Source organism: Lontra canadensis, unplaced genomic scaffold, assembly GCF_010015895.1.
Source record: "Lontra canadensis isolate GAN:19392208 unplaced genomic scaffold, GSC_riverotter_1.0 scaffold41, whole genome shotgun sequence".
In the NCBI taxonomy this organism is placed as follows: Eukaryota; Metazoa; Chordata; class Mammalia; order Carnivora; family Mustelidae; genus Lontra; species Lontra canadensis.
In genome coordinates, this window is record NW_022631035.1 from 5,525,691 (window position 1) to 5,542,932 (window position 17,242).

The window sequence follows — 17,242 nt, forward strand, 5'->3', positions numbered from 1 at the left end:
TCAAATAAGTAAATAAAATCTTAAAAAAAAAAAAAAGAAGAAGAAGAACCGATCTGGACCATCATCCCGGGGGCTTGGAGGGACACCCAGTCCTTCCTTAGCTCTCTTGGACTCAGTACCAATAAACAGCTACCATTTCAAGGCTGATATGCCAGGCAGCATTCTAAACACGCCCTACGGAGTCGTTTATTTCCTGAAAGCACGCTAAGAGGTGGGTGCCCTAAGGAGTCCCATTTTACGGCTGATACGACTGAAGCACACAGCTGAGTGTCACAGGGAGGATCAGAAGTGAGATGCCAACCCAGGCAGTCTGGCTCCAAGGCCCCCTTGAGCATAGGTGTGAGCGACCGCCACCAGCAGCAAACCAGACTTTCTCTGGTTCGTTGCAATGTATCCAGCAAGTTCTTGGGCAGGCAGAGAGCCAGCCCTGTGCCCCTCTCCAGTCTCTCGCCTTCTTGGTGCCCTCTTCCCCTCCGGGTTGATCCAGGCCAGGGCTGTAGCTCACGTGTGGGGGTGGCAAGCCTCAGGTCCCTCCCCAAGCAGACTTTCATTCAAATCTCCCCAAACCCTAGGAAAGGGATATGATCTCCTCCTACAGATGGGGAATCAGCTCAGTGGATAAGTGACTTGAAGACACACAGCCCGTAAGTGAGGAATTGGGCGGCAAAACCAGCTCCCTGGACCCTAGGTACCTGCTATTCTGCTCCATCTAGCTTCTGCTGGGAACCGGTTTTGGAACCAGCCAGCCTTGGTTCCCCCAGCCCACCTCCTGACTGTGTGACCTCCAGCAGCCTCCCAGGAACCCGACAAAGGACAGCGTGGGGAGAGGAGACCTCCTCCCTGCCTCTCCACCAAGCCTAGCTCTTTCCGCCAAGCCCAGCCCTCGCCTCTGGCTCCTACCTTCCCCACCCATTCCTTCACCTGCTTTGCTCCCCCGCCCCACCCGTTCTGCTCCTCCCTCCTTCCCGGCCCTATGACCAGCCACAGTAACTTTCACCTCCTTTGCTTGGGTGTTAAGGTGCTGTGCGATTTTACAGACTCTCATTTAATTCCTACCACCCTCTGAGGGAGGCCCTATTATTATGCCCTGTTTTATAGATGAGTAAACTAAAGCACAAGGGTGATGTCATCTACCCAAGGTCACACAGTGGGTCACGGGCAAAACCAGGGTCAGTGTCAGGTGTGCTCCAAGTCTAAGTGAGCACTAAGTTTCCCACCTGTCAATGCTGAAGACCCTCAGATCCGAGTCTCCAGACTAGGTGTCCAGCTGCCTGTGGAAGGTTGGCAAGGGCCTTGGAGTCAGGGGTGTGACCTCTGCCACGCTCTCACCTCCATCTGCCGGAGGTTCTGTCAACTCAACCGCTTGGAATCTCCCCTGGCCGCTACCAGCACCCCTCCCTGGATGGAGGCTGCAGGGACGGCCAGCCCCTCTCTCTGTGCCAGCCCAGCTTCCACTAATCCACTTTCTGGGGGGGGATCTGGGGGGCTCAGTTGTTAAGTGTCTGCCTTGGGCTCAGGTCATGATCCCAGTGTTCTGGGATCGAGCCCTATGTCGGGCTCCCTGCTCAGCGGGAAGCCTGCTTCTCCCTCTCCCACTCCCCCTGCTTGTGTTTCCTCTCTCGCTGTCAAATAAATAAAATTTTTTAAAAAGTAATTATAATCCCCTTTCTAGACTGTGCCAAACCCTTCAGCTTGTGCATGCCTATCTGTACAAATAGCTGATCTCCCACTCCCAATTAGGTTTTTCTAGAACTGAAAGAGGCAAGCCACCAACACTAGCTAATATTTCATAGCAGAGTTCTTAAGGCAAAGATCATTCTCAATGAACATGGATGTAAGTCCGTTTCCAGAGTCTGGGTATTTTCAGATGTGCGTGTGTGGCGGTGGTTGGCTTTTCTTCAGTCTGATTTGCTGAGTTCTTGCTGTGGCCGTGAGACTCTCTGCATCCTGGGGGTGCTTGGTGTTGCCATTTTCTTCTGATTTCTTGGCGCTTGTGTCATTACCATGGTCTTCAATTCTTGGTTTCTTGGCGGGAAACTTCATGTCACTTGTCCATTTGTGTGTTAATTCAGCTACCAGGATAAAACACACAGGAAGTCCCTCCAAACGGTGGTTGGAAAACCACAGTCCCGCAGGCCGTGTGTGCGTGTGTGTTGTGTGTCAAGCCCTCTGGGGTGGGTGGTTCTCCCTCCTTGGCACCCACTTTGTGTGCATTACTCTCTGACCTACAGCCTGAGGACCCGCTGCCAGCCCAAGGTATAAAGAGCTTAGTTTCTTTTATGATACACATCAAGATCCTGTGCATCAAGCCCTAACACATTTGCCCTGACCCTGTCCAGAGGGTCACCCCATCACGACCCCGCGAACCTCATGGACTCTCGTGCACCTCACAGCAGATCCCGAGAAGACAAGGTCATCGTTCTACTCCCCAGAAGAAAGCAGGATGCAGAGGTGGTAGGTAGGCAATTTGCCTGTCACAGGAGTTCCACTTGCTGGGATTTAAACCCCAGGGGTCTTTGGAAATAAACATTTCACAAGGGCACTTCCCTGCTTCAAGCCCCTCAGAGTCTCCCCATCAAGTGGGCCGGCTGTCACAGTCCCCTCCTGTCCGTAGCTTTGTCTTTCCATCTACCCAGCCTCCCTTTCCCACAATTTCTGGGACCAGGGTCTGTGTCCCCCTTCCCTTCGGGAACTGTTCCTCTGCATTCCTTACAGCTTTTGGGGCTCCTACTGCCGTAAGCGCCACCCCACTTCTAAGGAGAGTTGGGGGGCTGGAGCAGCCCAAGGACAACACGGAGACTCTCGAGCTGCCCATGCTTGGCTGGACGGCAGTGGGGGGGGTGCCCCGCACCCCAGCACATCTGTCCTGGGACCTGGACCTTGGCCCCTCCTCTGCCCTGTGCACTCATCCAGGTCCTTCCAACAGGCCAAGTGGGCTCCTGGGCCACACAGCAGTGCCCCTGCCCTCCCCATGCTCCAAGGGGTCCTGGTCTGGCCCTGGCCATGCAGTGCCTTCATTTTCAGCACAATTCTGGCCACCCCTCCCCCCTGCCTCTGCCTCCCACAGCAAGCAGGCCAGTTCCGCCAGTGCCCCCGGCCCCTTTATCCTCTGTGCAGAATGGTCCCCCCACCAGCCCACCCCAGTCATGTCCCTAACCCAACTTGACATCACCTTCCCTGGCAGCTCTCTCACAGGCCCCCGACTGCCTGCATCCTAAGACCTCCTGCCCTTGCCAGGATGGGGAGCCCCCCCGCCCACCCCGGGGCAGGGACCACATGGTCTCGGCCACCTCTGATCCGGTGTGCCTGGCATATAGTAGGTGCTCAGCAAAGACAGGTAATTTATAATTAAATTATAATTTAGCAGGTAGAAGCAGGTAAGCGAGGTAGAATCAAGTAGACCAAACGCCTGGTTTATAAGGACCAGAACAGCAGTCTGATCCAGGCCCCTCATCTAGGGATAAGACCCTTCAGCTCGGGGTATGGCCTCTGACCTCAATAGTGGCTCATGATCCTTCCCCGGAGTCTGGAAGAAGCTGCCGGGTCTGAGATACTGTGTCTTCCCCTTCTGACGGCAAGGAGAGGCCAGTCAAAGGGGACTCCCTCGGCCCTGACCCAGGGAAGCAGCCACGCAGACTCGCAACGGCTACCTCTTGCCGTTCATTCCCACACACGGAGGAGTCAGCGCTCAGGCCCAACCAAGCACACTTGCTCTGACTCAAACGGCTTAAAAAAGGGATTCCCTGGACCACCAGCCTGGTCCAGCAACGGGACCCCGGGGCAAAGGCAAGGGACTGGCTAACAATCATTTCCATTTACGTTGATAATTTCTCCACAATTAAAAAAATTAGTCATTGGACCAGTCTGGTGAAGAGGTAATAAGATGTTTATTAAAAACTCTTTTTCACCCAGAGGCAATTAAAATTTATAATTTAAAACCCAGCCCACTACAAAAAGGGGAGGGAGTAAAAACTGTGCAACATTGACAAGAGAACCAAGACAGACAAGGCCCAGGAGGGGCAGCCCCACAGCACCGGGGTCCCGCCTCTCCCGAGGCCAAGAGCAGCAGCGGGCCGGACACTGGGATCAGCTCCAGCCCCTGGCGCAGCCCAGGGCGCGGTCCTCGCAGGCGGGGCCGGGCCCCGGGAAGAGCCCTCAGTAGTGTGTGTTCATGGTGCGGCCTGGACCCACGACCTGCTCACTCTGCTGTGGAAAGAGACAGAGCAATGGCTCAGAGCCTCCTGGGCAGGCCAGCGGCCTCCGTCCCCCACCTGGAGCCCAGAGGTAGAGGTTTTCAGGACCCCTGGGGACCCGTGTGGGCGCCTTCTCCTCTCCCTCCATGTGAGGAGGCGGGCCTTCCCAGCTGCCCCCCAGCCCTGCAGCAGTGTCCAGAGCCCCTACCTACCTCCCCCATTGCTGAGACTGTACCCCACGGCCACTCGCTGAGAACGCCAATCGCCATAGCTCCTGCAGGGGCAGAGACAGGACAGTCACCATCCATGGGGGCCTTGGGGAGGGCAGACAAGGACCCTCATTCCCAGACACCTCCTGGCACCGCAGGGCCCATCTCACAGGCCCGAGCAGTGACTCACCCTCGGTCTCCCTCCAGTGTGCTCTGGATCTCCTTCAGGACCCCTGCAGGATTGGAGGGGGACAGAGGTGTGGTGACGCCAGCAGAGACCGGGCCAGACACAAATGTTTCTCCCCTCTTCTACTGGTGGGTGTTGGACGGGTCTGCCCCCTCAGGGTAATGGCCCTCACTTCTACCCTGGCCTTCCAGGCTTCCCTTGGGACATTCCTCACAGCAGCCCACCAACTCCTGCCCCAACTCACTCTCGTCATTAAGCAGAGCATGTTCCATCACTCGGCCGGGCCTTCTCTCTGAAAGGCAGAGGCAAGTCAGGCGAGCCCTAGGGCCTCTCTGCCCCAGCTCCCTTGGAGCGGGAGCGCCAGAGCCCAGAGCTCAGGACTGGAAGGGATGCTGTTTCCACCCAGCCTGCACACCCCCTGCAGGCCTGGGGTTCCCCTCCATCCTCTTTGGTCTGGGTCTGGGCCTGAGTATTACAATGCCTCTGTCCCCCCACACCCCTGGCCACAGGGAAGCCCGTCTTACCCTCTCCATCACTCTGGCTCCCTGAGTTCCTGTGGGGACAGAGATGGTGAGGATGGAGGGGGTTGCGGGGGGGGGACTAGGCTCCTCATTCCGGCTCAGAAAGCCCCAATCCCATGAAGAATGAAGTCAGCTGACCAGGCCCACCCTGAACCAGGGTGGTGAACCAAGCCTTGCCGGGGATGGCAACCTGCACGGGAGGGAGGCGCCTACGATGGGGTGTGGGGGGTGCTGGGGAGCCAGAGCTAGGAGGGTGGGGGGTGGGCTTAGCTCACCAGGGAGGGGATCTCTGGCCAGCCGCCAGCCTGAGGCCACCTGTCCTGCTGACCTGGCTCGGTCCAAGGCCTTCTCTGGGCCTGATCCGTTGCGGGGGCGGCTGTGGCTCTTGGTCTCTGCTGAATCCACCAGACACCGGGGCTCAACCAGCCACTTGGTGGAGAGAGAGAAGCGCTCGAACTCTGAGGGTGAGATCAGGTAGAAGCCTGCGGGCGGGGGAAGGAGGAGAGGCCAGACAGATGAGGCCGGCCCCCCGTTCCTGGGCCTGGCAGCTTGGGCCTGGCAGCTGCCGAGGGGACACCCCCACCCTCCAACCCCGCAGGAGGTACGAGGGGCTGGGGCCTCCCTCGAAGTCCTCGGCTGAGGTACCTCCGGCCTGGCTGCCCGGTGGGACCCCCACACTGCATACACCCCCCACCAGAGGTTCCCCCCGCGCCTGCCCCGGGCCCACCTTGGCCGTATTTGGTGAAGACACAAGAGGCAATGCCGCTGACGTCCTCACGCCGGATGCAGCTGTACCGCACCTGCGGCTTGAGCAGGGGTAGCGAGACCACCTGCACGTCGCCCAGGTTGGTGAGCACAGCCAGGTGGTGCTCCCCGTAGTCCTCGGCTCGGCAGCTGCCGAAGTGGGCCGCGCTGACCCGCCGCACCCGCGAGCCCTCCAGGGCGGTCAGCTTCAGCTTCAGCTTGGCACTCACCTTGGGCAGCGTGAACACCTGGGGGCAAGGGCACGGCTTGGAGCCCGGCCCGACCACGGCCCCCCACGCACCGTCCAGCCAAGCGAGGATTTCTGGCTTCCCTGCCTGGTGCGGCTGCACAGCCTGGCTCCCTGGAAGACGGCCCCCACCCTTCCCAGCGAAGTCGGCCCCCTTTCTGGGCGCCCCCTGGCGCTCAGCCCTGCAGGCCCTGGACTCAGACCGCAAGGAGGCCGGGCTTCCTTATTTCCATGTCTGTGCTTGCTGTCCCTCCCACAGACATAGGTCCTGCTTCAGTGTTCCCCACGCTGACCCTGGAGCCCTCTTCTTCTGTGCCTCGGTGGCCTTGCACACGTCCACTGCAGGAACCACAACCAGCCCGTCCTCTGAGCTCCCCAGACGCCCCCAGGATTCCCAGGGGGCCCGCCTGTACCCGAGCAGCACCTTGAACTGCTCCTCTGACACCACGAGCAGCTGGTGGCCTCCCTGCATGTCCGGGCTCTTTGACAAGTCATGAGCCACCTCCAGGGGCTCCGGAAGGGGCACGCTGTGTCCGTCCAGCACCAGGATGCCCACCACGGGCGCTCGGTGCATCAGCTGGATCTCCTTGGCTACAGGGAAAGAGGCAAGTCGTGGGTGAGGGTTGGGCACAGGGCAAGGCTAGAGGTGCCGCCCCACCCCAAACCTAGGCAGAGGAGCAGCACCCTCTGCTCTCCCTCTGCCCAGCACTCACCCTGCTCTGCCCTCACAGGCTCGTCCATTCTCCGCTCAGCAGGGGGCACGCGCAGGGCGAAGGCGTAGACGGTACCCCCATTGGTGCCGGCCCACAGCGAGGGGCAGTGGCGGGAGCCTGCCAAGAGGCAAAGGTTTGTACCTAACCCACGGTTCTGCGGGTCTGGTGGAGCCCAGTGACCTGGGCTTACGTCCTGGCCTTGCCTCTCACTACCTGTGTGACTCCAAGGTCAAGTTGGCAAACTCTGGAAGCCTCAGTTTCCTCCCCTGTAAAATGGAATGGCTGTGGGTCCTGCCTAGCCCCTGGGGTGTAGAAAGGCCAAGCTGGGAAGGCTGACAACAGGGGCCCCATGCACAGATCATCTTGAATCCAGGATAGCTTGACCCTCAAGACCCTCGTCCCTGCCCCACCACCCCTGCCCTGGTAGGAGGCCACAGGGGAGCTCCTGCAGAGCCCACTGGACCCCAGCAGGCATGTGACAGGGGGAAAAGTGACATGTCCCAGGTCACACTCCGAGAGCATGGCAGAGCATGAGTACGAAGCCAGTATAATCGGCCTTGGAGACGCAGGCAGGGGGTCCCGTCTCCCGTGCTCCCAAGTGAAAGCCCCTCTGAGGGTCCTCCCAGCCAGGGCGGGCAGGAGCCTCCAACATGCCCTTGGGCCAAGGCCGTGCTCTCCTGGGCCCCCCACCTCAGGCTGGCCACTCACTGTCCCTCAGGTAGGTGTCAGCGAAGTAGAGGGTCCGGACGAATCCCGTGAAGGAGTCCTCCGCCGAGCGGGCCTCGATCCTGCGCTGCACCGGAGCCAGCTCCATGCTCGGCGCCCCCGCGCGCTCGGGCCTGGCCGCCCCCTCCTGTCCCTGCAGCGGGTGGGGCCGGGCCTGAGCAGCGGCTCCGGCCTCCCCGTTCTGGGGACACGGGATTGCTCACCACCAACCCATCACACCACCACCCGTCTGGCGTCTCCTGAGAGCCTGGCCCTTTCCGCTTGGGGAAGGTGAGGCAGACACGCGGTGTGACGTAGCCAAGGCCACAGCGCTGGCGGCAGGGCGGGAACCTACTCAGCGTGGCCACAGCGAGTACGGGAGGCGGGGCTGGTGTGGACCCACTGCGGGCTGCTCAGAGCTCTCCCGGGCTTGTGGCCGGTCGCAGCCTCACCTCTCCAGAGGGACCAGCTGGCCGCCGCTTCCGGCTGGACACCCGACTCCGACGTATCCGGCGGAAGGACTGGCGCAGGGACTTCTTCAGGGACTTCACACGGGACAGTGGGCCCTCCAAAGCTAGCTGGTCACTGGGGTGCAGCGTGCATCTGGGGGCAGTGGGGGAGGACCACACACCCGGTCACCCGCGCTGCCAGGGCCCAGGGGTAAGAGCCCAGCGACAACCCTAGCTCCAGGCCCCAGACGCCCCGGGGAGGCTGCTCACTTGACAAAGACCTGCCGCCGCTGCTGGTGGTCAAAGAGGCCAAAACCATGGCTTGTGCCGAAGGCCACAAGCCGCCACTCGGAGTGCAAGGCCAAGGAGGTGACCACAGCCGGGGGCTGGCACTGCACCAGCACAAAGGGCTGGAAGCCGGGCTCGAAACGCACAGGCCCTGGGCGGGCGCACAGGCGCTCGTGCCCCTTCCAGCGGTAGCCCTCCTGGTCCTGCAGCAGGTCGGCCTCCACCTGCGCCACGCTGTGCTCTGCTTCCTCGTCGTTCAGCTCCAGCACCAGCACCTGGGGGGGAGGGGCAGGTGGGCTGAGCAACTTCCGGCTCCAAGGAACCCTGGGACCGCAGGGACCCTGAAGATGGAGAAGGAAGGACCCGGGACCCACGGCCAGTACCGGGGCCTGAGGACAGCCAGAAGGCCTCTGTCCAACCCTTGGCCCTGAATCCTGGCTTCTGGAGGAGAATCGGTCATCCCACAGGCCTGTCTCTATGGGGACCAGGCAATCCCTCCCCACGGGGAGAAGCCCCAAGCCACAGGGACAGGTGACAATCTCGGTGATACCATCCATGGGCGCTCAGGAGACTGGCTCCTGTCCTTGCCGCCCTCTATCCCCTGGACACTGCCCAAAGTCACCTGCCCACTCCTCCTCGCTGCCCCGCCCCCACCCCAGCCTTCTCACCTGCCCTGCCGTGCCGGCCACAGCCAGGTAGCCGCTGTATTTGCAGAGGAAGATCTTCTGGATGCCCAGCCTGGGATCATCACTGTAGGGGTCGAAGGAGCCCACCTGACGATGGAGGAGAGGGCCGCAGGTGACTGAAAGTACTAGACCCAGTCCGTCCTTGCCCTCCCTGGTTTCCAGGCTCCTGGCCTCACCTTGCGGAGTGGGGGCCACTCCTCCTCGCCCTGGACATTGAGGCTGTCGCTGGGGTCTGTGTCGGTCAGGAACACCCGGACCGTGCTCAACTTGTAGAGCAGCCGTAAGCACACGCCCGAGGCGTCCCAGAACCGCACCGTGCCGTCCTCGTGCCTGTGGGCGGAGTCCACCTGCCAGTCACGGGGGAGGCGGGGCCCGGGGGCTGCTAGGACTGGCCCGCACCCTGCTCTGCTCCCACCCCGCACAGTCTACTTGGCAGGAAGATGCCATGACGTTGCCTACCCCGTGAGCAGCAGGTCCCTCTGGGGAGGGGCTGGGGCCAGACTGGTGCCACCATCAATGGGCCACTCCTGAAGAAGGAGACCAGAAGTCCGTGGGCGAACTTGACCCGAGGCAGGGCCGGGGCTCGTGTTGGACCTACCATGGTGGAGAAGTGCATGTGCTGCTGGCTGCCCACGGCAACGATGCGCTCCCACAGCTTCAGGGGGATGTTGGAGACGTGGTGGGAGCAGGTGATGGCAGAGCAGTGCAGGGAGGCCAGGTAGGGAGGCTGCACCGGGGGCCAACCAGCCGCCTGCAGGTCAATCACCACCAGCTCCTCCTCAGCCAGAACCACCAGGGCACAGGGGTCGTCAAAGGCTAGGGGACAGGTGGGGACAGAGGTGGTAGGGTCAGGAGCCTCGGGAGCCTCGGGAAGCAGTTTCCCCCGCCCAGTCCTGCAGAATCTGAAGCTCTAGGGTTATACTCAGAGAATGTGCATTTTAAAAACAAGCTGCAGATCCAACAGAGTACAGACAGAATGACACCCCAGGACCGACGAAGCGGGACTCATCGCAGGTGCTCGAGGCGACCTCAATGTGTGAATGTCAATGAATGGAAGCCACCACGCACAGGCTAAAGGAACACAGGATCGTATCGGTATATGCAGGGAAAGCATCCGACAGACCCTAACACCGGTTTATGATAAGCTCTCACTAAGCTAGGAGGAGGAGAACTTGTCAACTTGGTGGAGATCGCCTACAACGAAGCTACAGCTCGCGTAACTTGATGGTAAGAAATGGGAAGCTTTCCCACGAAGATCAAGAATAAGGCAGAGGGCCCCTCTCTCGGCTTCTCCACAAGCCCTAGCCGATGCAATAAGGCAAGATAAGGAAATAAAAGGTATACAGCTTAGAAAGGAAAAAATAACGTTGTCTTTATTCACATATGACGGGATCAACTCTGTAGAAACCCCTAAAGAATGGACCCTACTCCTAGCATCCCCCATCAGGTGTGTGGAGGGAAGGGGCTGGGAAGGAGGAAAAGCAGGTTTGAGTCTCCCTCCAAATGGGCCAGTGTGTCCTGAGCAGGCTCAACCCCTTACCTGGAGGCCTTGGCCTCATCAGGCCAGACTCATGTGGAGGGGAGGCGCACCCTGACCGGCCTCCTCTCCAGATTTTCACATCAGCCCTTTCCAGTCGTGCCTGTCACCAGTTCATGAGACTGGCACAGGGCTCTGCTATCTTGGCTTCTGCTGTCTTGTCCACCCCACGAAAGGGAGGACTTCACAAGTCCAAGCCAGGACCTTCTTGCCTCTCAGCTGGGTGCTACTCAACCCAATAGGCCAGATCTGCCCTCTTCAGGCTAAGTCCCATCAGAGCCAGGCGAGAGCAAAAAGAGCTCAGGGTGGGTGCGAGGTGTGGCCAGCAAGGACGAAGCCACAGGCTGGCGGTGTGTGTGTGTGTGTGTGTGTGTTAAAGGCCCCAAGAGGGGTGCAGTAGGGGTGAGGGACTCAGGCAGTGGCGGGCTTGAGAACAAGCGGGCCACATCCCTGTACCTCCAGGAGGCCAGCCCTCCACACCCATCCCTGACGCCAGCCTACCCGCCGCAGGGTCCGCCTCAGTGAGGACAGTGAAGTCGATGACGCGGGAGGTGAAGTCGAAGGCAGTCTGCTGGCCATCGTGGATCACCGAGATGCAGTGGCGGTCCCCGTAGCTGGCCCGAGGCATGCCGCCCTGGAAGATGGTGAAGGGCAACCTGGCCGGCACAGAAGAACCCTGGGCTGGGCTGGGGCTCCCAACACGAGCTCAGAGAGCCCCCGGCTGAGCTAGAAGCTTGGACTGTCCTGGGACCGAAGGGGCAGGACCAGGAGGGAGGCCAGTCTCGAGGTCAGCACTCACTCAAGGTCCCCGTGAGGGGAGGGGTGGACCCCCATCACTTCCTGATCGCAATAACCCAGGAGAACTTGGGCGTGAGTGTGGCTCCCGAGCCTCTGCTTCGGGCAGGGCTCCCCACCCGCTCCCGCGGCTGCTTGTGTGTGGGATCTCCCCGTATGTCTCTGCCTGAAGAAACAGGTCTCCTGCTACAACAGAGTTTGGACCCTGCTAATCTGAATCATCTCTCTGGGAGGGTGGAGGGAAAGGTCAAGAATGTTTGCTCAGGAATTAGCCATGAGAAGTAATGAATGGCCTGCTCTCCTTCTGCTGCCATGCGGGACCCTAAGGCAGTCCCTAGACGCTGCCTGCCGCCAGCAGAGGCCACAGCAGCCCCCCAGGAAGCCTGCAGACCGGGACAAGGACAGAGCATGGATACCTACCCCTGCTTGGTGGTCAGCCAGAAGATTTTGGTAATGGCTTTGCAAGGAAAAGGACCTACAAGAAAAGGAACCAGCTTGCAGAAACTCTTTACAGAGTCTCATACTGACCTTTTTTTTTTTTTTTTTTTTAAAGTAAGTCCCACACTGAAGCCCAACATGGGACCTGAACTTACGACCCTGAGACCAAGACCTGGGCTGAGATCAAGAGCTGGTGCTTAAACTGACTGAGTCCCCCAGGTGCCCCAATAAAGGAGCCAGCCTGAACTGGGCCGTCCGCTCCAGGGTCCGTAGGGCACAAACACTTCATGCCCAAACCCGCACAGCAGACCTGTGCTCAGAAGTCCCTCCCTGAGCCGTCCCCCGAAAGAGCCATGAACAGCAGCAGAGAACCCACCACATGGCTCTGGACAAAGCCTTCACTTCTTGGGGCCCCAGCTTTGCTGCTAGGAGGTGAGCGCCTGCACCCCAAACTTGGAAGGACAGACCGGGAGCAGAGGACACGGCTTTGCCAGCGGATGGGGGTCCCGGTGACAGGTCAGGGCTTGTCCCACGAGGCGGGCGGAGCACTGACCGTAAGGCGTGCAGCTGCGCAGAGGCTCTGGCTGTGGGGCATCCCCGGAAACGGGCCACTGGCAGTAGCTCCCATCGGAGTGGCAGCTGACAATCACGTGGCCGTCCCGCTGCCAGCAGACATTCTCCAGTTGCTGCAGGGGAGGAGAGGGAGAGGGCGCAGGCCGGGATCAGGGTGCTGCTGCCGACACCGGCACCCGCAGGCCTCAGCACAGGGCTGTCTGGGAGGGCGGCACGGCCCCTGCCCCCCCGCCCGCATGGCCTACCTGGCTGCTGAGGAAATGGCAGAGCACGCGGCTGGCCCGCAGGTCCCAGATGACAACGAGGCCCCGGCTGTAGCCGATGAGGACGCAGTCGGGGTCGCGGGGGTGCTCCTGCAGAGCCTCCACCATCTCAAACACCCGCCGCTGGCGGGCCTCTTCGGGCAACCTGGTGGACGGAAGCGTGGTGAGGCCATGGTGTCGCTGCTGCTGGCGGCCGGGACCGACCACGGGGCACAGGTGCACACCGCGTGGTTGCAGCAGTGCAGCAGGATCGCGAGGCCATACCGCTGAGCGGGGAGACGAGCACAGGACAGGACAGTGAGGACAGAAACTTAAGGATGCAAACCCGTGGGGAGGGGTTACAAGGAAGGAGAAGGCAGTGACCTCCAGGGAGGGAGGGGCTCAGGACTAGGACGCGTGTGTGGGGGCTCCAGGGAGCAGGCGGCAAAGCCTAGTGCATTTCTGCGTAGAGGTGGTGTTTCATAATAAGAAAAGTTTTTAAAACCCACTAAACAAAACTCTCTACATGAGTGGGACTGGCCTTGAGCTTTGACCCCCTCCTTCTTCTCTGGGCCTGGAATGCTGATGTGAAGTCCGGAGCTGCTGTAGCCAACAAAGGATGCGAGGTGGCAGGCACAGGACCCAGAGCCAACACCTCAGACCAGAGAAGGCTAGGCAAACAGCCTGGACCCCCAGGGCGTTTCTAGGAGCCCAAGCAAGCCAAACCTCTTTTCATTTAGAACGAGGACTCAGACTGGCAGTAGGGGGTTCCCAGGGCACTCAGACTGGGGGAGGCCCCCGGTCAGACTCCTACCAGCAGAGTGAGGTGGGCATGGGCACGGCCACCTGAGGAGGAGCGCCTCCCGCAGGCCTGCCCACAGACTAGGTGGCCAGGCTGAGAAGCTGCCATGCCTGCTGACCTGCAGACAGCTCTGCTCTGACCACCACCTGGCTGGCCTGACTCTACCCTACTGGGCGGAAACACACAGGTGTGTGCTTGGAGAGACCCAGCCCCAAGCAGGAAGCCTCCCACCCCAGCCTGGACAAAGGGCCCTTTGGAGCGAGTTGGAAGCCTAAAGCCTGCACTGGAAGGAACGGGGTCCCACCGGCTCAAACCTGAAGCAGCGTCCCCTTGGAGGATCCTGGCCTCCTCTCCATCCCGTGAAACTGCAGAACATCCCACCATGGCTAACCCTTCATCTCTTCCACCTTTGGGCCCCAGCCCCCACTCTTCACACCCAGACCTGCTGTGACACCCTCTCTGCTGCAGACATCATCATCACGGGACAAAGCCTCCGGGATCATCTGAAGAAGCCTACAGGGTCGTGGCTGTGCAGGATCAGTCCACGGGGCCTGCATGCAAATGAAAGCAGCAGACTCCAAAGCCTACGCCTCCCCAGAAGTTGCCCCTCCTGACACAGCGAGGTTTGGGCCCCATCTGCCCCGGCGAGGAGCCCCCGGGGTTTTGAAATTCACGGCAGCAGCGCGAAGAACACCAGACTAACAACTGGTGCAGGTGCAACAACCGTGAGGAGCCTCATTTCCTTCACCTCTAAATGAAATGACAAATTATCCCCCAGACCTTTGGAAAGCGCTGTGACGCTGACACATCATGGAGTCAGAGTCTCCATTTAGGGGCCAGGTGGGGAGCTGAGAGTCTCTCCTCCATCCCTATAGGCTTCCCAGGAGAGAAATTAAAGTCCCCTGAGACATTACTGGCACAGAAGGGAGAAGGCCCTGGCTGGCTGGAGCGGACGGCCTCCTAGTGGCAGGCGTTGGAGACTCACCGCTGGAGCACGGCGTCTGAGCTGATAGTCTGGTCCTCCAGTGTGCGGAAGGCCGGCAGCTGTACCACAAACACGTTCCCACTCTCAGTGCCCAGATAGAGGAGCTCGCGGGAGGAGTGCGGCAGGACCACGGTGATCTGTGTGGCACTGGGGGCAGCCCTGAGGACGGAACGGCCGCCAGTGAGCCGGCTGCTACCCTGGCAGGGGAGGCCCCAGCACAGGCCATGCCTAGGGAAAGCAGGCCTGTGAGGTCCTTTAATGGGGTCCTTTAATGGTTGTCTGGGGCCAGGATAAATATACTGATTACTTTCTCCCAAGAAGACAGATGGTGGAGGGCTTGGGCTGGGAGGCAGAACACCCCTTCCAGAGCCTCCTGTGTAGACACTGTGTGGGGATGGAGGGAGCCAGGCCGCAGCCTCACCCACGCCAACAGAACACCCGCAGGAGGGGCTGCCTCGGCTCAAACCAATGCTGGGCCCACCCAGAGCGCCACAGGACCTTCAAAGGGGGATCCCACCCTGGAGCTGGGCGGGCAGGTCAGGCTGGAAGGGAGGGGACGGGCACCGAGTCCTTACCCCGGGGGACCACGCAGCGTGAAACTCCCATCTTCCTGCAGCTCTGACACGCCGCCTTTGACCTTCAGGCTCCACAGGTGCAGACTGTTGTCATCCAGCAGGGTGACCAGCTGGCACTAGGGAGGGGATGGCACAGGAACCCGGAGCACGCCGTCTCATTCACTATGGAGGGGCCAGCATTCACCGCGGCCTCTCGCCCACCCCGCGCCGGTTGATTCAGAGAGCCCAGAACCAAAAGACCCCTGGCAACTCTTTGGGTGGTCCACGAACCCGAAGCTGGGGAAAGGGGAGCAGTTCCCAGCCCTCCTGGCAGACCCAAACCCAGGGCCACCAAATGCCTCTGTACACCCCTACCAGGTGACGTGTGAGGAAGGGGGCGTGGAGGTCCCCTCACCTGGCCAGGTAGGAAGTGGATCTGTACCACAGCGTTGGTCTCCCGATGCAGCCCCATGAACTCCACCCCTGGGGCGCCATAGCTACGGGCAGTGGGCTCAGGAAAGCTCCAGAACGCAGGATACCACCCACTCCCGCTCAAGGGCCAGGACCTCTGGGCCCGCATGGCAAGAATATAAATACTTCAGCGACACAGACAGCCTCACCCCCACCCCCTGCAAGATGGAGCCTGGGGTGGGGGGTGGAGGCAGCAGGGGCCCTGGCCTGAGGGGGATGTGGCCCGTGGTGATGTGACACCAAGGGGCCAGCTCCAATCAGGGGAAGCTTTTCCAGCCAGGCAGGTGGGGGGTTGGGGAACACACCTTACCCTGGCAAGGGCTGCACTGCTTGCTACAGCTTCCCCCCTGCCCCCACCACCTGAGCCGCAAAAGACCCATCAGCTACCACAAGGTGGCACCTGAGACAGGGCACCCCCTCCCCCCAGGGCCCGCCCCCAGCAGCTTTGGCCATGAGTTCCCACTCTGGGGACTGGTGACCAGGAAGGATATGGCTGGGGCCCAGCAATGATTAACCAGCTGAGAGAGAGTTCCACACCACCTACAGCCTAGGCCAGCCCACTGGGGGCAGCTCCCACCCCCGCCTCCCCTGCTCGACCTGATGCAGAAGAACAGGGGGAGTCACAGCTTCCCCCAAGGAGGGTCCGGCTGCGCTCTCCATGGTGGTCCCCCACCTCCCAATTCTCCCAGGTGCCACCCTGGCTCACTCTAGGGGCTCGGGTGGGATGTCAGTTTGGGGAGCTCTCAGACTTGTAGTCCAGGCCAGCCAGAGGACCCAAGCAGTGAGTAGTCCTCCAACCTGGAACTATTGGCTTGCTTCTGAAATGCTCCAGAACCAATACTTTGGACGGAGGATGACCCTATTGGACCATGTCCAGCCTCAGGCCAGAGAAGGACTGTCCGTGCCAACCACAAGTCCATTCTCTCTGGTGTGCCTGTGCAGACACAGGGGGCGTGCATGGTGGGGCAGAATCTGGAAACCTTAGCATTGCTCCTCTCCCCCTGGGCCGCCCTGGGACCAGTGTGCTGACTGGGAGAAAGGGAAAAACAAAACAAACCAAAACAACCTTCCTCCATCTACTGCATCCATGGCTGACTCCCAAGAGGGTATGTGGACCATCCCAGGAACAGGAGGGCTCATTACAACTTGCTTTAGTTTGAATCCCACCAATGCCAGGGCCCCGCCGGCTGGGAGCTGGGGGAACAGAAAGGATACAGTTTGACGGCTCCGGAGCGGGTGCCAATGGCCAGGATGCGCAGAGACTGGCTGTAGCCGAGGGCACTGGGCTGGTGTGGGAAGCCGTGCTCCACCGTCTGTAATGAGAACCAGCTCGGCACGGACCTGCAGACAAATCCCCTTCACCCGTGCGGCTGGAGAGCCGGCGCTCGACAGGGGAGCTGCAGCACAGAACCCCCCCCAGCAGGTAGGAGCACGAAGTCAGTCATGTTTGGGTTCCTACCCAGACACCTGAGTGCAGAGCCAATCCCGGACCCATTTCTGACCCAGTCCTTGGCCTGTCCCGGCCATCCCCGGGACACTCTCCCCTGACACCACACTGGCCACCTGATGCTCACCAGGAACTCGGACCTGGTTCCTCCACCGCCCACACTGTGAGTGACCGACCCAGTCTTCCTGCGGGGGTGTGGGGGAGAGGGAAGCTCTGGGGACTGGCACAGTGGAGGACCAGACAGCTCAGTTAGCCTAGCTGTGCCGCAGCTCTGGGCCAGTCCCTGTGGGTGGACAGGACCCACAGCAGCCGTTCCTGGCCCTTGGCCGTCCGAGGCTCCTCCAGCTCTGAACGCAGGTACATTTGCTACCGTCTGTTCTCCACTACCCTTCCAGAGAAGCTTCTGGAGTTTTGTTGCAGACACACACTTTTGCTCATTTCTTACTACAGAACACA

The 17,242-nt window shown here is 60.6% G+C and overlaps 1 protein-coding gene across 4 annotated transcripts in view; it reads right to left on the reverse strand.

Annotated features, from left to right (window-relative positions):
- Positions 1-3,868: 3,868 nt before the first annotated feature.
- Positions 3,869-17,242, reverse strand: part of LLGL2 (LLGL scribble cell polarity complex component 2) — a 34,023-nt gene continuing 20,649 nt past the window's right edge. For 3 of the 4 annotated variants that reach the window (XM_032870615.1, XM_032870617.1, XM_032870616.1), the window contains exons 3-26: positions 16,555-16,652; positions 15,284-15,365; positions 14,890-15,005; positions 14,315-14,473; positions 12,531-12,693; positions 12,266-12,398; positions 11,695-11,749; positions 10,981-11,135; positions 9,541-9,758; positions 9,402-9,469; positions 9,119-9,272; positions 8,925-9,029; positions 8,239-8,531; positions 7,972-8,122; positions 7,523-7,673; positions 6,815-6,931; positions 6,526-6,692; positions 5,838-6,102; positions 5,439-5,592; positions 5,114-5,142; positions 4,834-4,881; positions 4,593-4,635; positions 4,406-4,467; positions 3,869-4,206 (exon numbers count right to left, since the gene is read on the reverse strand). In XM_032870615.1, the coding sequence (XP_032726506.1) occupies positions 4,199-4,206; positions 4,406-4,467; positions 4,593-4,635; positions 4,834-4,881; positions 5,114-5,142; positions 5,439-5,592; positions 5,838-6,102; positions 6,526-6,692; positions 6,815-6,931; positions 7,523-7,673; positions 7,972-8,122; positions 8,239-8,531; positions 8,925-9,029; positions 9,119-9,272; positions 9,402-9,469; positions 9,541-9,758; positions 10,981-11,135; positions 11,695-11,749; positions 12,266-12,398; positions 12,531-12,693; positions 14,315-14,473; positions 14,890-15,005; positions 15,284-15,365; positions 16,555-16,652 (2,994 nt within the window). In that variant the 3' untranslated portion in view covers positions 3,869-4,198. The remainder of the gene's footprint in view (positions 4,207-4,405; positions 4,468-4,592; positions 4,636-4,833; positions 4,882-5,113; positions 5,143-5,438; positions 5,593-5,837; positions 6,103-6,525; positions 6,693-6,814; positions 6,932-7,522; positions 7,674-7,971; positions 8,123-8,238; positions 8,532-8,924; positions 9,030-9,118; positions 9,273-9,401; positions 9,470-9,540; positions 9,759-10,980; positions 11,136-11,694; positions 11,750-12,265; positions 12,399-12,530; positions 12,694-14,314; positions 14,474-14,889; positions 15,006-15,283; positions 15,366-16,554; positions 16,653-17,242) is intronic. The other variant, XM_032870618.1, reaches the window with a different exon arrangement.